Source organism: Rhincodon typus, chromosome 21 (assembly GCF_021869965.1).
Source record: "Rhincodon typus isolate 14 chromosome 21, sRhiTyp1.1, whole genome shotgun sequence".
Taxonomy (NCBI): Eukaryota; Metazoa; Chordata; class Chondrichthyes; order Orectolobiformes; family Rhincodontidae; genus Rhincodon; species Rhincodon typus.
Window position 1 is genome coordinate 27,246,789 of NC_063352.1, and position 24,004 is coordinate 27,270,792.

At 39.3% G+C, this 24,004-nt stretch overlaps 1 protein-coding gene across 1 annotated transcript in view; it reads left to right on the forward strand.

Annotated features, from left to right (window-relative positions):
• Positions 1–24,004, forward strand: part of usp31 (ubiquitin specific peptidase 31) — a 119,508-nt gene that overhangs the window by 20,729 nt on the left and 74,775 nt on the right. Inside the window, exons 2-3 of the mRNA XM_048609639.1 lie at positions 18,703–18,840; positions 22,145–22,233. Coding sequence (XP_048465596.1) covers positions 18,703–18,840; positions 22,145–22,233 — 227 coding nt within the window. The remainder of the gene's footprint in view (positions 1–18,702; positions 18,841–22,144; positions 22,234–24,004) is intronic.

The following is a 24,004-nucleotide window of genomic DNA, read 5'->3' on the forward strand; positions in this document are numbered from 1 at the left end:
GAAGAAAAGGGACACATTGAGTAGCAAAATTAAATCTACTTTCCTTGCTCTTCACAGACACAGCCTGTTCTGATAATGGTTTCTAACAGTTTTTGCTTTTATTTCAGATTTGCAGCATCTTTCCAGGCTTCCCCAACAGCACTGTTTTAAAGGAACGTTGCATGGTTGGTACTGCAGTTCTGGAGCAAAGGCATGGAAGCAAGACTGTGTCTGTCCATGGTCTATTTTGGATAGATGTTGATGATTTAAAGGGACTGTCTGAAATGCTAGGAATTATTCCGACATTGTTGTCTCAATTAACATTAAACGAAAACAACTTGCTGTTTATTGCTTTACAATTTGTGGAATCTTGCAGTGTGAGAAATGGCTGCACAAATCTAATGCTTCAAAGTAGTTTGCTAAAAATGGCATGCAACAGTTTGGGATGTGATTAAACCTTTTACAGAAATACAAGTGTTTCCACAAATTGTCATGAAGTGCCTTGGTCTTGTAATACAAGTGTTAAGGTTTGGTATTTGAATTGAAAGTCAGCAGGTTAAGATTTGATTTGTTATATTGACTGCAGAGTGCCTACTTCCCAGAATGATGCTGCAATTATCTGCATATGTGGGCACTGTACAAGTTTATATAACCGTTTTTGTAAAATCTTAAATTAAGATTTGGAACACCAGGTAGATTGCAATTGTGTAGAAATTTTACTCGATAATGACCAGTGTTTCTGGGCTTCAGTGATTGTTGTTGAAGATAGTCAAACAGTTTTAGGACAAGGTTTGTTTTTTCCTTTTAATTGGGTATGTCTGCAAACTCCATGCCCTCATTACTGATTCTGTCGACACCTGTAGCTACATGAGTGGAATTGATTATGTACTTTTTCTTAACCTCTTCAGTGAGGTTATGGCGTTAGCAAGCCTGATACCTGCAGACTTGCCTAGTGCAGACAGGCTGTTATTAAATCCACCAACCCAGAATTGATATAGTTTGTCTTCCGTCATCAGCTGTGATGATTTCAATTTCTAATGGATCATCTTTATCTCCTTGTCTTTATCTCCACGGTAAATAGTAGTAGAAGGAATCCTAGAAAATTGCTGTTTGTCGTCAACTCTATTCTAAGATTTGTTGTTGTAAGTGATTCGTATTTAGTTTATTTGGAGGTTGATTGATTGTGGATGACTGAGAACACTTTGTCTGATTCAGCAACTGAAAAGCTGAATATTGGAAGGGATGAATTTGTATTAAATTTGATAGGAAATCATTGCATTTTCCCCATTCCTCAACAGTTCTTATCAGATGAAAGGGAAAAAAGAAATTTTGGCACAATTGGTCACAACCTGGAGAGTGATTAGAGGGAAAGAAAGTGAATTTGAGGGAAGCCCAGCCCACTGTTTCTATATTTGAAAAACTCTATCACAAACATCCGCTGCCCAATCAGGAAGTACCTGGTTGACCATTTATCTCATTTCAGAAAAACAATTCATGGAAACTTTTAAAGAGGGAGTCTTTCCATTTAGTTATTTTTTAAGACATTGGATGATGGTAGAAAAATGAACAAATTAACATCCGGCCATTTGGCTTAGACTGATATCCTATGACTAACAACAGCTGTGTAATGTTTTACTAATACCTCAGTGGAAATTTGATTTTATAAAACTGCTTTCAGCAGATAACCTGAGCAAAGCTAAATGGGGTGCTTGCCTTAATGTTGTCAGTGTACTTTAATTTAGGGAACAAAATTAATCAACTGTAATATGCTGGGTGCCCGAAGTCCTGCAACAGGGCTAGTGAATATCAATAGGACCAGTCTTTGTGCTGTTGGACGCTGGGGTTAGCAAGGTCATCAAGCCCATGGAGGGGTTCACAGAGCATGCCATGTGTGACTATGATGTTAGATGGATAGCTGACTTAACATAGCATAAATTTCGTACTACAAAACCAGCATTTTTATCATCATACAGCTGATGGCCAACTATGTATTTGCAACATTTCTTTTGTTTAAGTCTAATTACTATAACTTGTAGTTTCTTTCCTATTTTAAAATGTCATGTACTGTACCTTGTTTAATTTGAATAAGTTAGCTATCATTGCTGACCTGTTTCTCATTAGTTGAATTATGTTGTACTGAATAGAAGCACTTGTGACGCAGGCAATATCCTGCAGGGACCTTGTACATTCTGGGAACCTACAGAACTCATTTGGAGGTGCACTAAGTTTGATTTTCTTGGGGTGTTTTAGGTGTAGCCAATATTAATATTCTCAATGTGGAAGAAAGCAAACATTGCTAGTTTCTGTTCCTTGAGTGTGCTATGTTAACTGTTCATGACTTGGGGAGTGTTTCGAGGCAACAGTTTGAGCTTCAATACTTTGGGGATTGAGAGTGAGAAATTTGGCAGCAGCCCTCCTGCTTGATTGGTCATTTTATCCTGCACTTGCCTGATGAGCATAGCGTGTCTTAGCGTTGTGGTGCTGCAGTCCAGCATATGAGAGTTCAGGAAAGGAAATAGTGTTTCCTTTGACTTTTGAATGATTTGTACAAAAGGACAGACCTGACCAGATATGCCCAGAAGTGGAAAATACAACAATTTTTTTTGTTTTGTTGTAATCTCTCCTAGAACATAGAACATAGAACAGTACAGCACAGTACAGGCCCTTCGGCCCACGATGTTGTGCCGAACTTTTACCCTAAACCTAAGGTCTATCTAACCTCCACCCCTACCTTATACTGTCATCCATATGCCTATCTAATAGCCGCTTAAATGCCCCTAATGAGGCCGACTCCATTACCCTCTCTGGCAATGCATTCCACGCCCCTACCGCTCTCTGAGTAAAGAACCTACCTCTGATGTCTCCCCTATATCTACCTCCACTCACTTTAAAACTATACCCCCTCGTAATAGCTACTTCCACCCTAGGAAAAAGTCTCTGGCTGTCCACTCTATTTATACCTCTGATCATTTTGTCTATCAAGTCACCTCTCATCCTTTGTTGTTCTAAAGAGAAAAGCCCTAGCTCTCTCAACCTTTCCTCATAAGACCTTCCCTCCAATCCAGGCAACATCCTGGTAAATCTCCTCTGCACCTTTTCCAACCCTTCCACATCTTTCCTGTAATGAGGCGACCAGAACTGGACATAATATTCCAGATGTGGCCGAACCAGGGTTTTGTATAGCTGGAGCATAACTTCACAGCTCTTGAACTCAATCTCTCTATTAATGAAAGCTAACACACCATATGCCTTCTTCACAACTCCATCCACCTGGGTGGCAGCTTTCAGGGATCTGTGGTCATGAACCCCGAGATACATCTGCTCCTCCACACTGCCAAGAATCTTTCCGTTAGCCCTACAAAATTTGTTGTAGGAGATTTGTTACTTTGGAGGAATGGTTTTCTTACAAAGTGTATAATGTGGATATTCGGGAGAATGAATGATTGCTTTCTTTTCCCCATCTGCAAATATTCTTCCTCCAAACGTCCTGCAGGAGTTTCCAAGATCATTAATATAGTGTGGTGTAGCAGAATAGAAATTCCGATTTCAAATCATTTTTGAGAAAATGGAGGTTCATGACAACTTCAAAATATTTCTTTAAAACTTGATTGAGAGGGAACACCAAAGATTAACATTCAATCAAATTCAAAATTTGATTTTTAATTATGGAGGTTATTAAGCTCCAAAGTTACTACTTTAACATGTATTTGAAACTCGCGAACACTTGTCAAACAGCTGGTAATCTTCGGATGTCACAATTCATTTTAACAGATGGGCTGTAACTGTCTGCATACAATTGAGTTTGAGACTTGGTTTGATGATAGTGATCTGCAGTTTGATAGTTATTCTGAAAGTTCAGCTTTCATCTTTTAATTTTTAATATTTTGGTTTTTGACAAAATATGAAACCAGAGCAAATGCCTGGAATTCCATGAAGTCTGTCTGTTTCTGCAATTATTGTGTACTTCCTTTGTTTCCAGTTTTGACAAAATATTGCAACTAAAACATGTTTAGCTTTATCTTCTTTTTCCACTGATACTGATGGATGGACCTGTTTGTGTATTATGTTGTTATAATGTTCTGTATAATTTTCAGCCATCTGGATAGCAGTGTGAGATCTGTAGGTTTGAGGTGGAATTTTTACTCAGTGTCACTCATTGTGCACTTAACCTCAATTTTTTTGTTTTGTTTTTCATTGTATCCGAAGCAGTAGTAGTCATGATGAAGTTGTTCAGTTTCCAGTCTTGGAATCACTTGCATCCATGGTTCATCCCCTCACCCACTAATATCAGCAAAGATGAGAGTGTCCTAATGTGAAGAGTTTTAGCCCAGGAATTGAACCTGGTCAATACAGTTGGGGCAGTCTATCTGGAACAGGCACCCATTTCACAGCTTAAAAGACAAAAAAAAGACAAATTTCTGACTGCAGTCACCCTAACATTCCTGTTTTGAAGTGAGTGAAAAGTAATGGAAGAGGATTTCAGTTTGAATTTTAAGCTGCTTGAAAGGAACTGTACTAATTGATGTCTAATTTGATGGACAGGAAACTATACTGTCACTGATTTTAGACTTCGGTCTCTGCTCTGCGTTTGTTGGATAGTTCTTTGTGTGTCTTGGATCACAGTGTATCCAAGCAGTTCTTTTTGGATGTAGTTAAATGTAGTTAAGAGAAGGCTCAAATGGCAATTTGCTTAAATATGAAAATTTGAGTAATAATAAAAGATGGAAAAAGAGAGGAACATTTATTAAGTAAATAAAAAGAATGAAAAAGAGAGGAAAAAAAATAAGCCTCCCACCCTTCTGCCCTTTGGGGACCCCTTGATTGATGGCTGGTCTGGAGGCTGAGGTTGTTCTTGACACCGTTTGCGATCCTGGTCCGAGGTGAAGTCTGATGACTTGGATTGAAACTGTCTCTCTTATACCATGTAACAAACAGCCAATACAGAAAAGCAGTTTTGGTTATGTTGTCTTTGGCAGGTACAGGAATGTTCACAGGACTCATTCAAGGTCATGCAGCCGTCAAATATCATTAACAAATTTAGCCCTTTGGCCCATCCTATACATTATGGTAGTTCAATTCTTAGATTGATTCTTTTTTATGCTGAGATTCTCTCAATAGCTCAGCACATTCCAACACACACACAGTTGAGTTTTAATGCCTTCATTGATCAGAGTTGAATTTAACTGATTGATACAAGAATTCTTATGTCTTTGATATGTATGCAGTTATCTTCGTCCTTCTCCCTCTTTTCTCTGCTGATGTTCTCCTGCAGTGAACTAATGTGTTTTGGCACCTCGCACCATTTTGGCTGTATGTGTTATATGCAGGGCAAAGGCTCTGGCTAAGGGCTGCTCATTTTGACTAGTTTTGTCAAGATCACTACAGTTTAATGATTCACATGTAGCATGTGGAGTGAAAGATGTTGTTTCCTTTTAAAAACATTTGCCATTTGTTATTAACTTTGTTATTTTCTGCAGTGTTTATAATACACAATTTTGAACTGCTCCTGGACAGTTGGTAAACAGGGTGTCTCCTGCTTTATGTGTCAGTCAGCAGTTTGGTTTCAAATAAACTGGAAAAACTCAGCGAGTCTGACAATCTGTGGATGGAGAAGTAATTAGTGTTTCTGAAGAAGAGTCATATTGGATTTGAAATATTAATTCTGTTTCCCTCTCCACAGATGATGCCAGACTTGAGTTTATGCAGTATGTTCTGTTTTTATTTCATGTTTTCGGCATCCGTAGTATTTAGCTTTTATTCTTGGTGGATTTCAGTTGCACTTGTTTGCACAATTCTATTTTCTTCAGTATGTTCCCCATCATCCAGTCACTGACAATTGAAATTTGTCTCCCCAATATTTCCTCTATATTCTCCATTCAGTTTTGTTATGTGCCTGTTGAATTGCTGTTTTCCTTGAACTACAAGGTGAGCCTGATGCTTGCCGTATTCTCTGGCACCATTCGTAGCTTTCAATTGGCTCTTAAATGAACCAAATGGGTCTACCTTCATGGCTTTCTCTGAGAATCTATTCCACTTCTAAATTTGTGTAAAACTAGATGTCAGTGGGGAAAGAGCAGATTTCCATGTTTTCTGGACCTGATGTTACCTAGTCATGTTGACGTCATGAATTAGTTGCCGTCAATGACGAAGAGACCATGTTTCTCCAATAAGCCTCCTAACTAAGTCTTGTAGTTTGTTTAAAAGAGGCAGGTGTGGATAGGAAACATTCAAGTAATTTGGATTGTAGGTTTTACAGAAAGAAAAGTGTTGCATTTAAATGGTATTTTTCACAACTCTGGAACTTCTTAATACACCTTGCAACCAATAAGGACTTTTCAAATGCAAGAAACAGTTTGTTTCCACTATGTTACTTGGAGTTCAAAGCAACCCTTTATAATGCTTGAACCATGAAAAAGTACAACAAAAAAAGTGGAAAGTGCAAAAGTTGTAATTATGAAGAAAGCTTAAAACTGGGCTGTTTTCATCAGATCAGCAGAGGTTAAGAGTAAATATAACAGGAGGGTTTGACCCTTCTTTTGAATGACTTGCAGGATAAACAGTGAAGAATTACATTAAAGTAACACATATTCAGCATTATTAATGGAATTAAGGAGAAAATCAGAGTTTTAAAAATAATCCATACAGCTATTAGAGCATGGAGTACATCACATGTGCCTTTGTAGGTTCATTGTAACATAATTTAAAAGACAATTGGACTACCATTTGAAAAGACAGGATATGTGAAAAGAACGGGACAATTGCATTTGAACAAGCAGCTACTGTTGGAGGAACACCAGTGCCTATGGGATAGGCTATATTATTTTGCCTTATCATTAAAAGGAATGAGCATTTTATCTTCGTTTGAAAGAATATAGAACAGTACTAAAGTGGGCAACTTTTTTCTCCCATGTTTGGACCAGTTCCTTGGAAACTTTTGCTGTTGTGCTAGCTTTGACTGAATGGAGCCACTGTAGGATGTAGGAGTAGTCCACATGTCCACTGATGAGGCACAGTATTGTAGGGGCAAAGCTGGTGTTAAATGTTGAAACATTGACCTAGTGTCATAATTGATATGTTGAATTTTCGAGCAAGACTCTAATTTTATTTGAAGTTTTTTTTGTGATCTCCTGATTTCCCCCCCACCTCTCTTCAAGCAAATAGATTCATGTTCTGCTTCAATGACACCACTCCTGTGCTCCCCACTCCCTTGAATTTGCTATTGTAGGTAATGAGTTTCTGGATATCGATGCTGTAATAACTACGTATGGTTTGTGGTCACTGAATTCATGGAATGTTGTTTGTATAATGTACTTAAATATCTGCAGACACAGCACAGTGGCTAACCATGGTGAGGCCTCTTTAATGTGTGGGGTTAATTGATGATTTCATCTTTTGTGCATATAGTTTTTGAAATATAATGTCAATGGGAATCAAAATTGGACTCTGGTTATGGAGCTAGCTGGTTTGGAGTAAGACACATGATTGTAAATTCACATTCCACTCAGCTTGGGTGAATTCAGTTTACATTGACTGCAGGGCAAGTGCTGAAAAAAAATCTATTTCGTGCCTTTAATTTATTAACTGGTAATTGATAAAACATGTGCATGTTCACTACAGAAAGGAAAATATGCTGTGCTTCATTTAGCATATTGCTGCATCTTTCTGTATACGCAAGATGAACACACTGCTAAGAAGGCTTATTTTAAGTTCTCATTCAAAGCTTGTTTGCAATTGAATGCAAGGTGTTGTCACTGGGTCCAGAGGTCAACTTCAATGACTGCCTGCAGACACCGCTGTTCAAGAAAGCAGTGGGAATAGAGAGAACCATGCATTCTATTGATTAGGAGGCTCAGCTGCTCAACCCAGTGAATTGGTTCTGTCCGTGTTGTTATGCAGTATGGTTTTCAAAACCCATCAAACATTTGGACAAGGTACATCCATAGGATGCACTGCAGAAAATCAACAGGATTTCTTTGCACTGCCGAAACCCATGACCTTTGCCTTGTTGAAGACTAAAGCAGCAGATGTGTAGAAACAGCCTCACTTCAAAGTCCCTCCTGCTCTCACCATGTGAATTTGGACATACTTTGGTTATCCTTTCTTTGCCAATGGGTTAAAGTCCTGGAAATTAATATCTAACAGAAATATACAAGTCCTCTCAAGAACTGAAACAGTTCGAGAAGAGTACCACTACTTCAAAGAATGCTAACTTTGCCATTCCTGCACAAGAATTGTACTGGACTCAATGTTAACTCTGTTTCTGTCTCGATAGACGCTGCCAGACCTAAGCATTCCCTGTTTGTTTGCTAACTTTACCTGTGTCCTAAGAATATTGAAAGTGCATGTTTGCAGATACCAATTTAAAGTGAATATTTGCAAGGTTAGGCATGTACATTTTAGCTATTGTACAGATAGTGGTTTTTGATCACCCAGGACTTGCAGCTGATGGTGTAGAGTCACTTGTTAAAGCAGAATGCACTAGATTCAGTTTTTAAATAGCCCATGGCACTCAGCTAGTTTGTTGAGATTATGTAAAAACTGAAGGTTGCATTGAACTGAATTGCATTTATCAACCCAAGATGAGTGGTATCCGTTGTTGAGAAACCTCTGTACAGTGATTCAGTTTAGTTTAATCTGAGATAGATAGGACTACAGATGCTGCATAGCTACATATTTAAGAAAGGTGGTAAGAAAAAGCCAGGGAACTATAGACTGGTGAGCCAGATGTCACTGGTGGGTAAGTTGTTGAAGGCAATTCTGAGGGACAGGATTTACATGCATTTGGAAAGGCATGGATTGATTAGGGGTAGTCCACATGGCTTTGTGTATGGAAAATCATGTCACTAACTTTTTAGTTTTTTTTGAAGAGATGACTAAGAAAATTGATGAAGGCAGAGTGTAAGACAGCGTCAAACACCTTGTTCATAAAGACAAGGTTCCGCATGGTAGACTGGATAGCAAGGGGGAGCTAGCCAATCAGGTACAAAATTGGCTTGAAGGTAGGAGACGGAGGGTGGTGGTGGAGAGCTGCTTTTCGGACTGGAGGCCTATGACCAGTAGTGTGCCGCAAGGGTCGGTGCTGGGTCCATTGCTTTTTATCATTTTATAAAAATGATTTAGATGTGAATATAGGAGACATGGTAAGTTTGCAGATGACGCCAATATTGGTGTTGCGGTGGACAGTAAAGAATATTATCTGAGTACAATGGACCTTGATCGGATGGGCCAGTGGGCTGAGGAGTGGCAGATAGAGTTTAATTTAGATTGATGTGAGGTGTTGCATTTTGGTAAAGCAAACCAGGACAGGATTTGTACAATTAATTGTAGGGCACTGGGGAGTGTTGTCGAACAAAGAGACCTAGGGGTGCAGGTGCATAGTTCCTTGAAAGTGGAATCACAGGTAGACAGGACGAGGAAGAAGGCGTTTGGCATGCTTGCCTTTGTTGGTCAATGCATTGAGTATAGGAGTTGGGAGGTCGTATTGTGGCTGTACAGGACATTGGTTGGACAACTTTTAGAATATTGTGTTCAATTCTGGTCTCCCTGCTTTAGGAAAGATGTTGTGAAACTAGAAAGGGTTCAGAAAAGATTTACAAGGTTGTTGCTGGGACTGGAGAGTTTTACTTGTAAGGAGAGGCTAAGTAGATTGGGGCTTTTTTTTCCTACGATGTCAGAGGCTGAGGGGTGATCTTTATAGAGCTATCTATGAAATCATGATGGCCATGGATAGGGTGAATAGCCAAGGTATTTTTCCCAGAGTAGGGGAGTCCAAACAAGAGGGCATAGGTTTAAGGTGACGGTTTGGATCGAAGGGTCTGTTTCCATGTTGTATAACTCTGATTATGAATTTAAACTTGGTTTAAACAAGGCTATCTCTTTTGGGTTACCATTCATGGTCAACCTGCAGCCAATTTGAATCTTGGGCATTCCACTATTGAATCGTCACAGTTTCATGCCAAAGCTGAGCTATCCAATTATCCCTGTTTTCTTTGGGTTTGTTACAAATCTACTAGTTAGTTTTCGAGTAGATACCCAAGTCCCTTCTTGGAAGTTAACATCGAATCTGTCTCTACCACCCTATCATATGTGTATTCTAGATCACAACTTGCTATTTAAAAGACATCTACAAACCCCCCTGCCCCTCAAAACTCACCACTGCCACCCTCCAAGTGATCCTACATCTGCCTTCAAGTTGCTGCTGTTCTGATTTAAGGTTTTTTTACTCTCATCTTTAATGTTTGTTTATTTCTCTCTCCACAGATACGGCCTAGCCTGCTGAGTATTTCTGGGACTTTTCTTGTATCTCTTCTGGGACCTTGGTTTAAATGGATCCCTGTAGCGGCTGCTGGGGTTCCACTGGAAATCAACCTGCGGTTGCTGCAAACTGTTCACAGCCCTAAATTGGTGTACAGTCCCACTTATTCTCTAGGAAATTTAAAGATGTTATAGTGTAGGAGAAATGACCTTGTTGCAGTTCAAAACCACTACAAAATAAAAAAATGCTTATTGGTTGCTGGTAGAACATGCTGTGATTGAGAGTAACTCCTATTCATGAAGTGTTTTGGAATTTGAGCTATGATTCAATATAAAATAAATACAAGCTATTGTTGCGTTGTTGGTAAGATTGGATTTGAAATACGAGGTGTAGTTTGAATATAACTATGTAAGGCAGGGAGCAGGGGAAGAGGTTCACCAAATCACACGCAAAGAACTACTTGATGGATTACTGGTGAATGTATGCATTCTGAGTTATGGGAATGTGGTGAGATGTAGATCTGTTTTTCCAGCTTCCCCTGCCGTGGTATCTCTTGGATCAGTTGAGTATTTTAATATTTTTAATTGTTGACCAAGTTTGTTTTTACCCTCATCTTTAATTATTCATCCAATTACATGGTAGCAGTCTCTACCAGGTAGGAGCTTGATAGTCATATTCGAATCAATGCGACAATTCATCTTGCCCTTGGGAAATGCAGTACTTATGGTTAAGCCATCCAGCCCAGTTGGTCCATGTCAGTGTTTTTATGCTCAACACAGCAAAATTCCATTTACACCTACTCTCACAGTTCTCATGTCTTTTAGTCCACTTCCTGGACAAGAAGGAGAAGTGAATTTAGTTATTACGATGTTCTCTTTGTCGGTAACAAGGTGAATTTTAACTTTCTTAATCCTATTTGTGAAGCCCATTTTAAGTGACCTACGACATGTTCATCAGGGTGAAATGAAAGTAGAGTTTATTACTGTATTCAAAACTTGGGGATAGTTGTTCGCGCCACATATTCCCTCTTGTATACATCCAAGAAAGAGAGAAAAGGAAAGAAGTTAAAAATTACTTGAAGCAATTCTTATATCTTTTGATTTTTAAGTGAATTAGTTAACCCACTTTGTCACAAGCTATTGTTTTGTAGCAGATGATTAGGGAGACATTTGCATAAAGTGAAGCAGTTACAGTTTCAGTAGCATCCTTTCTTCAGAACTGGCTGAGGTAGGCCTCTTGGCTACTAGTCCTTTGTGTTGGCTGGCCTGGAATGATCATATGTAGTGTGAATAGTGTAATGCTCCAGGAGGTGATAAGTTCACTTATGTCCTGGAAATTTCTGGAAGCATTCAAATTGCTCATTCTTTGTTCAAAAGCTGCCACTTTAAAATCCAGCCAGAGTTCATTTTAAAAAAGAATTTTAGCAAAATATTATAGTCCTTTTTAAAAAGGAAGTTGAGATCTCTCTTCCTGCCCTCTGGCTGCTGCATACCTATCCAACGTAATCTGGAATGCTGACACAATTTCTGCCTCAACCACCAGCTATGGAACTAATTTCCACAACTGTAAACCTGTGCTTGTGCAGAGGCACTCCTATCCTCAAAGAAACCTATTGCGTTGAATCTTAGCAGGACCCTCATTCTTGACTTCTCAACTGGAATTAGTAAAATTCTATTTGTGCTGTCCTTTCGCAATATTAAAACAATTCTAATAATAGTATCTCATTTAATGGCATTGTCAGTTAACAACTGTCTGAAGAACTGCTGAATAAAGATCTGGTTAGTAATAAAATTTAAAGGTTACAGGACAAGTCCAGATAGAGATGATCAAATGTCCTGTGAAACTGGATATTTCCTGAGGTCAAGGAAATGTTGACAGGGAAGGTAGCTATAATGCACGATGTAAGGTGAGATTGGCATGCTGTAGTTTGGTTTGATTATCTGCACAGAGAGAGAGAAATAGAGTTTGCAAAAGATTTCTGCAGAAAGCTAATAGATGAGGGAGTATAGAGAAACCAGATTGTTAATTTCATACAATGCTCACCTCTAATCTGTTGCACCGGCATATTGTATCAGGCAGGAAACTAACAGGCCCCGCACAACCACTTGTCTATTTTTAAGATGTGGGTGTTTGCTGCCATTTTAAAGGAACTGTGCAGAGCAACAAACAGGCCCCATGCACCAAGCAAACATAGAGCGAATGTTAATTTCATAGACAAGAGATTTTGCATTCAATAATCCTTAAAGAACAAAGGATCAAAAATTGTCTATCATACATACAGCACGGAAACAGACCCTTCGGTCCAACTTGTCCAAGCTGACCAAGTTTCCCAAACCAAACTAGTTCCGCTTGCTTACTAATGGCCGAAAGCCCTCTTAAACCTTTCCTATTCGTGCATGTGTCTGAATGTCTTTTTATATGTTGTAACTATACATGCATCTTCCTCTGGCAGTTCATTCCATATATGAACCACCATCTATGTGAAAAAGTTGTCCCAAGTCCCTTTTAAAATCTTTCTCCTCACTTTAAAAATATGCTCCCTAGTTTTGAACTTCCTCACCCTAAGGAAAAGACCTTTGCTATTCACCTTATCTGTGCCCCTCAGGATTTTATAAACCTCCGTAAGGTCACCGTACAGCATCCTATGCTCTAGTGAAAAAAGTCCCAGCCTATCCTTATAAACTAAACCTTCCAATCCTGGCAACATCCTGGTAAATATTTTCTGAACCTCTCCAATTTAATAATATGCTTCCTATAGCAGGGCAACAAATGTGGAACTTCAAACAAAGCTGAAACTGCTGTAGAAACTAGCTTGTTAAGCTAAGTGTGTGGCAAAAATCAAAGAATGAAGTTTTTAAAAAAAAATCACAGCAGAGGGTGCATAATACTGAAACAGCAATCCAGAAAACTAACAGACAAAACATGTTATTGTGGCTTTCAGCAGCGGTCACCTGGTATACAGCTGTTATTCAGAGCAATTGCTGATAGACTTAAAGTTAGTTCAGTATTACATATAGAACATAGAACAGTACAGCACAGTACAGGCCCTTTGGCCCACGATGTTGCGCCGAACTTTTACCTAAACTAAGGTCTATCTAACCTCCACCCCTACCTTATACTGTCATCCGTATGCCTATCTAATAACCGCTTAAATGCCCCTAATGAGGCCGACTCCACTACCCTCTCGGCAATGTATTCCACACCCGACCACGAGTAAAGAACCTACCTCTGATGTCTCTCCTGTATCTACCTCCAGTCACTTTAAAACTATGTTCCCTTGTAATAGCTACCTCCACCCTAGGAAAAAGTCTCTGGCTGTCCACTCTATCTGCACCTCTGATCATTTTGTATACCTCTATCAAGTCACCTCTCATCCTTCGTCGTTCTAAATATGTTGACCCTTCAACTACTGTAGTGGCTCAAGGTCACAGACCCCAACCCCACCTGGCCAAACATCCTCACCACCCCTATCAGCACTCCAAAGAGACTGTTCTCTCTGTGACATTCTGGCCCACTTTACCATCACCCCCATGCTCATAATGTGGGCTCCTCCATACCAGGGAGACCACATGCAGACTGTGGCTGTTTTGCAGAACACCTCACCTCAGTCCACAAGGATGGCCCCATTCTTCTGGTTGCTTGCCATTTCAACACGTCATCTTGCTCTCGTGCTCACATCTGTGTTCTAGATCTGCTGCCATGTTCCAGTGAAGCCCAATATGAAGGAGGACCAGTAGCTCATTTTCTGTTTCGACATTTTACAGCCTTCTGGACTCAACATTGACTGACTTCAACAACTCGAGACTGTGAAATCTTTCCTTCATTTTGATATTTTTTCGTCAAAATGTCTATACCTCACTTTGGTTCAGAGTAGGTGACGATAAACAAATGTTTTGTCATTTCATGGCAGCCATTACTGCTCCCTCTGACCCCATTCCATAACACCTTTCTTCCCTCAGGCCTTTCCCTGACTTTTGCTCCCTTTTATTTATTTTGAAAGGATAAAATTCATTGCATTTACACTTACAAAATATGAAATAAAAACACTAGGCCAATTGGCCCTTCAAGTCTGCTTTGCCATTTAATAAGATTAAAGCTGATCTGTGTGTGTTCAGATGTCCATGTTCCCACCAACCCCGGTAATGTTTGATTCCTGTTATTTCTGTTCTGATGAAGAATCAAATTGAAATCAACATTAACTTTACTTATGTCTTCACCTGCTGAGTTTATTCAGCAATTTTATTTCATCTTTGATCTCCAGCATCTGTATATTTTGCTTTTATTAAGTAAAATCCACCTGCACTTGGCACCTACAAGTCTACTTTTCAGTTATTGGTCATATTACTACTAAGTGAAGAACTGAATTAATTAACATATTTGAGAAAGCATTTGTGTACTTCCTGGTTTGGTAGTAGACCTGGGCAGTTGCTTGGTGCATGAACTTCTGATTGAAGTGAGAAATTTGCAAGTCTACTGTTCTATTCCAAACTTCCAGGGAATTCTAAACTATTAAAGCATTCTGAATATCAAATTTGCATGTGCAAACCATGAAACTGAAAATTGCTAAAACTGATTTTGGAAGGCAGGGTAATCTAGTTGAGCTAAAATATATTCTCCATTCCTGAAACAGCATTAATCTCAAATGCTGATTATTATGTCCCCGATTGTTAGCCAACACTAAGTACACTGAATTTTTCTTTTTTCCTCCAGTTCTGGAGCCATGGGTGATTACAATCAATTATTTCTGAGAAAGTAGCAGCCTCTGCCTGTATAATGTACATAACAAGTACCTGTATAGCTGCTAAGAACTGCCCTGATTACCCCAATTGCACTGCATGATAAGTGAGGTACTTCCATAGAACTGACATTCCTTCCAATCAGCACAAGCCCCAGAACAAGCTACTCACCCTTCTACATAATTCACCATTGCAAATTTCCCACCTGTTGGCATTTATATTGCAACTCATTTTATGCAAGTAAAGTAATGAATGAGCAATCAATCTGCAATTAGTGGTATTGGTTGAGGGAAGAATTTGAGGATATTGTGTTTTTCTTGCTATCTATCTCTAGTACACTCAGAATTTTTAGAGGCCCTAGAACGCAGACTGAGCAGAAACATTCTCAGCCTTTTGGTCAAGCATAAAAATCCTCACGTTGTAAACTACATGTACCAGGTTAATGCTCCATTCTATGGAATCCCAATCAATGCAAACTGAGACCACACCACATTGAGGCAATTTTGCAATTGAAACACTGATGGAGGTCTATAAATAGTTAAGTAGGTGCATTAATTTTAGGCAGACTCCACTTAGAACAATCTCACACCCTCCCAACTATAAACAAATAATTATTGATGGGCTGAAGAGGTAAAATGGTGTTTACAGAAATAAAAACTTGAAATTAATATTTGACAGCTGCTACAAGCCAAGGATTTCCAAAAGTGTTCAAAGGATCTGCTTGTTATACTTGGTAACCGACAGGATGGAATATACCCAGATCAACCAAATCTACTGGACAAATCCACTGGAATTTTTCCAGGATGTAACTAGTAGAGTTGACAGTAGGAGCCAGTGAATATGACTTACTCAAACTTTCAGAAGGCTTTCAATGAGGTTCCACCACAGATTAGCATGTAAAATTCAAGTACATGGCATTGGGGGGTAGTGTACTAAAATGAATAGAGAACTGGTTGATGGATCGGAGACAAACAGTGAGGTCATTTTCCAAATGGCAGCTAGTTACTAGTGTGGTACCACAGGGACCAGCTATTCAAATCTATGTTATGATTTAGGTGAGGGAACTAAATGTGATATCTCCAGATTTGAAGTTGACAATGTTAGGTGGACAGGTGAGCTATGATGAGGATGCAAAGATTTGGACAAGTAGAGTGAGTGGGTAAATGCATGACAGATGAAGTATAATGTAGATAAATATAAGGTTAACTGCTTTGGTTGTAAAAATAGGAAGGCAGCTTTTTATCTGAATGGTGAGAGATTGGTAAAGGGGGAGGTGCAGCGAGACCTGGGTGTCCTTGTACTCTAATTGCTGAAAGTAAGCATGCACGTGCAGCAGGCAGTGGAAATGGCAATGGTATGTTGGCCTTCATAGCAAAAGGATTTTAGCACAGGAGCGGGACTATTTTACTGCAATTGTACAGAGCCTTGGTAGGACCACACCTGGAATACTGTGCAGTTTAAGTCTCCTTTTTCTGAGGAAGGAGCTCAATGAAGATTTACCAGACTGATTCCTGGAATGAAGAAAGTCCTAACTGATACTAGTCTATGTTCGCTGGAGTTTAGAAGACTGAGATGGGGGCAGGGGAGGGCATTCTTGCAGAAACCTTTAAATTCTAACATGACTAGACAGGATAAATGCAGGATGGATATTCCCGATGACTGGTGACTCAAGAACCAAGGATGTCACAGTTGAAGGAAATGAGGTAGGCCAATTAAAATTTGAAAAGTGAGATGAGAAGTTTCTTCTCCTAGAATGTGATGAGCTTGTGGATTCTCTGACGTAGAAAGTGGTTGAAGCCAAAATGTTGAATGTTTTCAAGAAGGAGTTAAAGATTGTTATTAGGGCTAAAGGGCTTAAAGGATATGGGGAGAAAGCAGGAACAGGGTACCAAGTTAGATGATCAGCCATGGTCATATTTAATGGCAGAGTAAGTTCAAATGGCCTGTTGTTCCCATCATCTAGGTTTCTAGCTATGTTTAAACCCAGTGAAAGAATGACCATGAGATTGAAATGTATCTCAGACTGGTTTAAATGCTAACTTGGAATCAGAATGATTTGTTCGTGTTTGATGTCCTGAATTTGAGCTGTTGAACATGCAAATGATTGTTTTGACAATCTCCTGGAGTTGTGTGTTTTGGGCAGTGCAGCAATACTGGTTTTCCAAAACCAGTTGTTGTACCTCATTGCTGGCTAGTGATGAAGAACCCTTATCCAGCTACAGTGATCTATATTCAGTTTTGAATAAACCGAGGCCTGGGCATTAGTCTCTGTCACTTGGATAGAATTCAAGACAATGCTGTAAACGTGTGACAAAGAACTATTTGGGGAAAAATAACATCTTGCATTCCATATGCAGGTTTGGGCTCCTTACTTGGGGGAGTGCAACAAAAACCTGCTAGATTGATCCCTATAATGATTGGGCTTTCTGTGAAGAGAGGTTGAGTAGAATGAGCCAATGTTCTGTTGAGTTTAGAAGAATGAGAGATGGCCTTAATGAAAAGTATAATATTCTTGGTGTCTTGACAGGGTAGATATTGAGAGGCTCTTTTCCCTCAGTTGGAGAGTCTTTGAGCTAGGGAAAGAATCTTGAGAATAGGGATTGACCATTTAAGACTAAAATGAGAATTTTTTTCACTCCCAGTTGTGAATCTTTGGAATTCTCTGTTCTTGAGATGGTTTACTGTTGACAATGTTCAAGACCAAGAGGGATGGAAAAGTAGGGCTGAGGTAAAGATCAGTCATGTTTGAATGGCAGAGCTGGCTCAGGGGGCCATGTGTAGTTTTCATGTTGTTCCTTAATTTTGTATTGCCCCAGAATAATGCCCAGTTAACTCTAACCTAGTAATCAGAGCAGTCAGAATGCATTGCAACATGGATTACACGTGTGCTTTCTCTAGTGCAGTCTGATCCCATTTTGTCAGACAGATGTTGCTAAGTGAGGTTTTTACATTTCTTCCTGGGATGTGTACGACACTGTCAAAGGCTGATACATGAACCATCTATAGGCATCCTTAAGTTCAGTCTCAGATGCACAACAGGATCCTGCCAATAGTAAGTGAGATAAATGGCCTGGTGTTTTTTTTTGTTTGCAGAAACACTTTTGACCAGGACGTACAAAGATTCCTGCTATTCAAGTAGTGTCATGCTGCTTCATGCCATAGCCCCCACGTACTTTTGTGCTTAAAACATGTTCCCCTCTGTCATGCACTGGAATGTTTGTCTGTTGTGTCACCACACCTAATGTTCCATCCATTATCAGGTAGACAAGGTACTGTGTACTCCCTCTGTCCGAACTGTCATTCTCTAGTTGATCTCATTACTTCGTTTATGTTCTGTTTCTATTAAGCTTTCTGCCTTAATTGTTTAAATCCTCTCCCACTTACTTTTCTGTAATGATCCTCGTTGCTTTCTCCTCTCCTCAACTCTATATTTGTAAATGACTTTTCAACAAGACATTAAACCAGGCTTTGTGCTCAGGCCGACCGTGTGGTATACCTGTTTTGAAGAGCGGAGAGTTCCATGTATACTCTGGTAAATGTTCAACTCTGCCATCACCAAAACAGATTCTGTGTTTGCATTTTGTAGGACCTTGTTGTACATTGGCCATGACTACACTTCAGAAGTAAGTAATTGGCCATGAAATGTTTGGATTGCCTCCTGCAATAAAAACACAAGTTATTCTTTAAGTTGGATGTTGGGCAGTAAACTTACACCTTTTAATTTTCTTTCAGAATGTCGTATCCAAGAATGCTTTCCAATATCGTGGCAACTCTCAGCATGATGCTCAGGAGTTTCTGCTGTGGCTTCTTGATAGGGTTCATGAGGATCTGAACAATATTGTTTTAACAAATGGGAGGCCTGCAGTCAAGGTATGATTGTTTGTCTGTATTTAATGGAAAAATGGAACAGAAAAAAATAGACAAATTTGATATTTAAGTTACTTATTTTGAGAGTTATTTGTAGGATTATAGAATGTAAAAGCTCATAATTTGCCTCTTCTTGACTGTGCCAGCTGTTTGGTAGTGCTAGCCATTACTTTTTATTCACTCATAGGAAGTGGGCATTACTGGCTACACTAGCATTTATTGACCTTTCCCTAATTGCTCTGGAGCGGAATGGCTTGCTAGGTCGTTATAGAGGGCAGTTTGGAGGCAGTCACATTGCTGTGGGTCTGGAGTTACATGTAGCCCAGACCACGTAAGGATGGCAGATTAAAGAGTATTATTGAAGCTGATCCGTTTTTAGAACAGTGAACAGTGCTAATGCAATTGTCTTTAGGATAGCTTTTAATTCCAGATTTTTAAAATTGAATTTAAATTTTTTCATCTGCCATGGTGGTATTTGAACCAGTGATTTCACAACTTTAGCCTGGAGTTCTGGATTGCTAGTCCAGTGTCATTACTATATTATGCCACCACCACTTCCCTGTCCTTTCCTCAAAGGCCAATGTATTTTCTTTCCTTCAAGTATTTGTTCAACTTGCTTTCAGAACTTATGATTTAATCTGTTTACAACTGTACAGGCAGTTACAGAATGCAGTGATTTGCTGCTTAATAGAAAAGAAAATTCCTCATGTCTGATCTGGTTGTTCCTCTTGGCACTTTAAATTCTTCTGTTGTTACCAACTCTTGCCACGTGAGACAGTGTCAGCTTTTTAGAAGAGATGTTTTTGATTCTTCAGAGATGCAGGGGAAAATGACCCCACTTGCCTGTTTTTCATTGTCCACAGTCATTCCCAAGTGAACGGGTAACATGCCATTGGACTTCTGATAAGGTTGAGCAAAGGGCATAAACAAGAATCTTGAGATAGTTGTGTTTCTCTGGAGAATTCAATTAATGCTGCCCTACAGCAGTGACTTGAGGTGAATAAGGATCATCAGTAATGCCACATATTGACTGACCTGAATGTCAGTTTGTGATCTCTAGCATTGCCCTTGCATGCTGGCATTCCTAGTGTTGCACCGTTGATTCAGATTCTAAGTCGATAATACATGTAGCACTGTACAAAATCAAGTAAAATGTTTTGATTGAGCTCTGCATCTGATCTTTTTATTTAAAAAAAAAATGAAATGCCAGTTTGAAATGCTTTGTGGATGTGCAATAAACTGAAATTTTGTCAGACTTGTGGCTGAAAGCACATTGTCCTTTGTGTGACTTGCCTCAAGTCTTGTGAAGGGCTTGGTTTGAATTGGCACTTGGTTGTCTCAGTTTAGGCTTGTTTAGGATGGGACATTGCGGTGCAAAACCAGGGAATGGTTATCTCAGGTTGGGGAATTTTCTTGTTCCCAACATAGGAACACACTGTTGATCTGGCGTGCCAAGTGAGAGTAGCTGTGCTCTCCCACCACCTCCGGGAGCTGTTGGAGATATTCCCTCATGAAGTGTTTATCTGCTAGTGATGTCTGTATCTGATCACTTTCTGGATACTGTGCAATCAGTGCCATGGATCACGGGTGGATTGATTGTAGATTTACTGTCAGTGGTGTTTTAGGATTTACTTGTCCCAACAACTTACTGAGGATCTCCTATAACAAAACCTGCACTTGGGTTCTTAGTGTTTTGCACTGCAGAAATTCCCCAAGGCTCCTTAAACTGCACTTTCCAAACCTACGACAGCTACCATCTAGAAATACAAGGGCATTAAAAAAGAAATGTGAACACCACCACCTGCAAAATTCCCTCCAAGCCGCTCACCATCTTGACTTGGAAATATGTTGCTGTTCCTTTACTTGCACTGGGTCCAAATCCTGGAACTCCGTCCTAACAGCATTGGGTGCAACTGTATCAAATGGACTTCAATAGTTCAAGAAGGCAGCTCACTGCTAATTTTTCAAGGGCAGTTGGGATGGGCAGTAAATACTGGCCCTAACATTGAAGCCCACATCTCCATATGAAAGTAATAATAAACATACACACAAACAGCCAGAGAATAGAGAGATACAGACCATGTGAAGGCAGATGGGATTTGTTTAGAATGGCATTGTGGTTGGCACAGACTTGGTCATAGGGTCAGTTCCTGTGCTGTACCATACCATGTAACAATTTTGTCCAGAAAGTCGATTTTCCATTATACATGCTGTACCATACCATGTAACAATTTTGTCCAGAAAGTCGATTTTCCATTATACATGCAAGAAATATTTATACAGGGTTTCCTCAGCTCTTGCCTGATTGGATGTTGAAGTATCTTTATTTTAGCTCAAAGTTGCAATCCAAGTTAGTTGGTTAGAAATGAGCAAAGGTGTTTCACTGTAAAGTATTATCTACCTTCTTTCCATCCCCTTCAGTTTTACTCAGAGATTAGATTTCTTTCATCCATTTCTGGCAACAACTACTAAGAACTTCTAATTGCAATCTTCTTTGCTCATTTTCAGAGCTATAACCATGTGCAAAGAAAGCTCCGTTCTAAGGATGCACAATGCTGTGACATTAACAGCATCAATTCTTATATCAGATGTGAGAGAAGTAGAATGATTTTGGCTTGAAGGGAACTCTAAAGAATCTCTAGTTTTGAAAATAATGGTAGATCGTTATATTAGTAGTAACAGAGCATCAAAAATATAAGGTACTCCCAGGTGGGAGTGTCAGAGTTTAATGTGCAAAATCTGATTTCCTTCCCAAAGGTCTTCCTATGATCTGATAGTGGAGCTCACTGCTTTGATACAGTGGCTCACCTTATTCTTTTGCTAGCAGATAATTGATCTGACGAATCTGTGTGATGTGAATTATCAACAAATAGTGTGCTTTCCTTCAGGGAGTGGTGACTAATCATCTCAATGCTAAATGTTCAAAATCCATTGCTTTCCTACAGTTCTTTCAAAATTGTTGTCCTATTGCCGTCATTATACCTATGTTCAGATTCAATTTGTACATATTTATGCAAAGTATGTATTTATTATGTTCTTTTTCCGATCATCTACAAAGAGACTTGAGCATGTTTACTTTGTGCATTTCTTACCTTTTTCAATAAGATCAAACAATCTTCTGGCTGATTTAGCTACATAAGCTACGAAAAACTATTGGTTGCGAATAATGAATGTGAACAAGTTATTCAGAGAGATGCTAAATCTGCAATAAAATACATTTAGATTGGCCTGCCAACTCTCTCAAGTTCTTTCCTATTATTTATCTATGGGTGCTTTGTACGGTACATTTTGCTTTTCTTTCATTTAGCCTCCAAAAGATGAAGACGAGCTCTGTGAAGGGCCATCTCTTCCAGTGAGAAGCAGTTTTGTGCAGGAGCTCTTTCAAGCACAATATAGGTAAGAGCCTCTTCGAGTTTAAAGTGAACAAGAGACAGTCATTGAGGAATTCATTTCCTTTTTTAAATTAACGTCATTTCAGTAGAGATGTTGGTGTGTTGGAAAACTGTGACCTCTCAGCAAGAACAACTTAGCTGGTGCTGTTGGATTTTCTCTGGTGTGAGAGCTGTTGTGCTCTTCAATTGACTATTTTGGGAGACTGGAGTGTTCCCTGGGTGATTGGGTTTCCAGTTTGTTTGCTTTGTAGGTGAACTATTGAGTGTGGTGCACTCTCCTAGGAAGTCCTAGACTAGCTATGCAGTGCTTTATTTGGCATTACCCAATGTGCATTGATGTTCTAGACGCAAGATATCGAATGTGATTTAGTGGTAGCGCCTTGAGCCTGTTCCACCGTTTAATGAAATCATGGCTGATCTGTGGCCTAACTCCATATACCTACATTTGGCCTATATCCCTTGATACCTTTGCTGAACAATTTACCAATTGATCCAGTATCCACTGCCATTTGTGGAAAAGAATTCCAAACATCTACCGCCCTTTGCCTGTAGAAGTGTCTTGTAACATCTCTCCTGAATTGTCTGGGCCTAATTCTTAACTATGTTCCCTAGTTCTAGAATCCCCAACCAGTGAAAATAGCTTGTCTTTATCTATTTGGTCTTTTCCTATTTATATCTTGAAAATTTAGATCAGATCACCCCTTAACATTCTAAATTCTAGAGAAAATGGGCCTAATTTGTATAATTTCTCCTCTCTTCATAACTTAACCCCTGGAGTCGAGCTATCTCCTATATAAACCTATATTATACTCCCTCCAAGGCCAATATATCTATACAAAGGTATGGTGTCTGAATCTGTTCACAGTACTCCAAGTGGGGTCTAATTAGGATTTTTGTGTAATTGCAGCATAACTTCTAGATAGTTGTACTGTGGTACTCCAGCATTCTGTTTGTTTTCTTGGTTATTTACTGCACCTGTTGTGACATTTTAAAGATCTGTGCACCTGAACCATCAAGTCTCTTTGGACGTTCACTGTATATAACTTCATGCTCTCTAGAAAGTACCCTAACCTTTTTTGGTCCAAAATCGTTATCCTCACATTTGCTTAAATTGAAATTCATCTGACACAGTTTTGCCCATTCACTTTGTCTGTTTATATTCCTTTGAATTTTATGCTATCATCTTGACTGTCTACAATGCTGCCTAACTTTATGTCATCAGCAGGTTTGGATATATGATTTTGTATCCCATCATCCAAGTCCTATCTGTGTTAGGGCCTCAATTATTCGCCTTATTTAATGTGAATAGTTGAGACCCGAATGCACATCCTTGTGGGACACCACTGGTCACAGTGGCTGATCCATACTTTCTGTTGCCTGCCACTCAAACAATTTCCCAACCATTTCAGTAATTTGCCCTCGATTTTGTGGGCTCCTACCTTATTTAACAGTTTCTTATGTGGGAACTTTATCAAATGTCTTCAGAAAGTCTACATAAACATATCCTGTCCACTACCCGTTCCCCTATCCACTACCTTAGTCACCACCTCAAAAAAATCTAATGAAATTTGCAAGGCATGACTTGCCCATCACGAATCCACGCTGGCCCTCCCTGATTAACTGAAAATTTTCAGGCGTTCAGTTATCGTATCCTTGATTATAGTCTTTAACAATTTCTTCAAACAGATGTTTAGGCTAACTGGTCTGTAATTCCCTGGTTTTTCTCTTTCGCCCCTCTTACAAAGCAGAATGACGTGTGAAATTTTCCAGCCGAG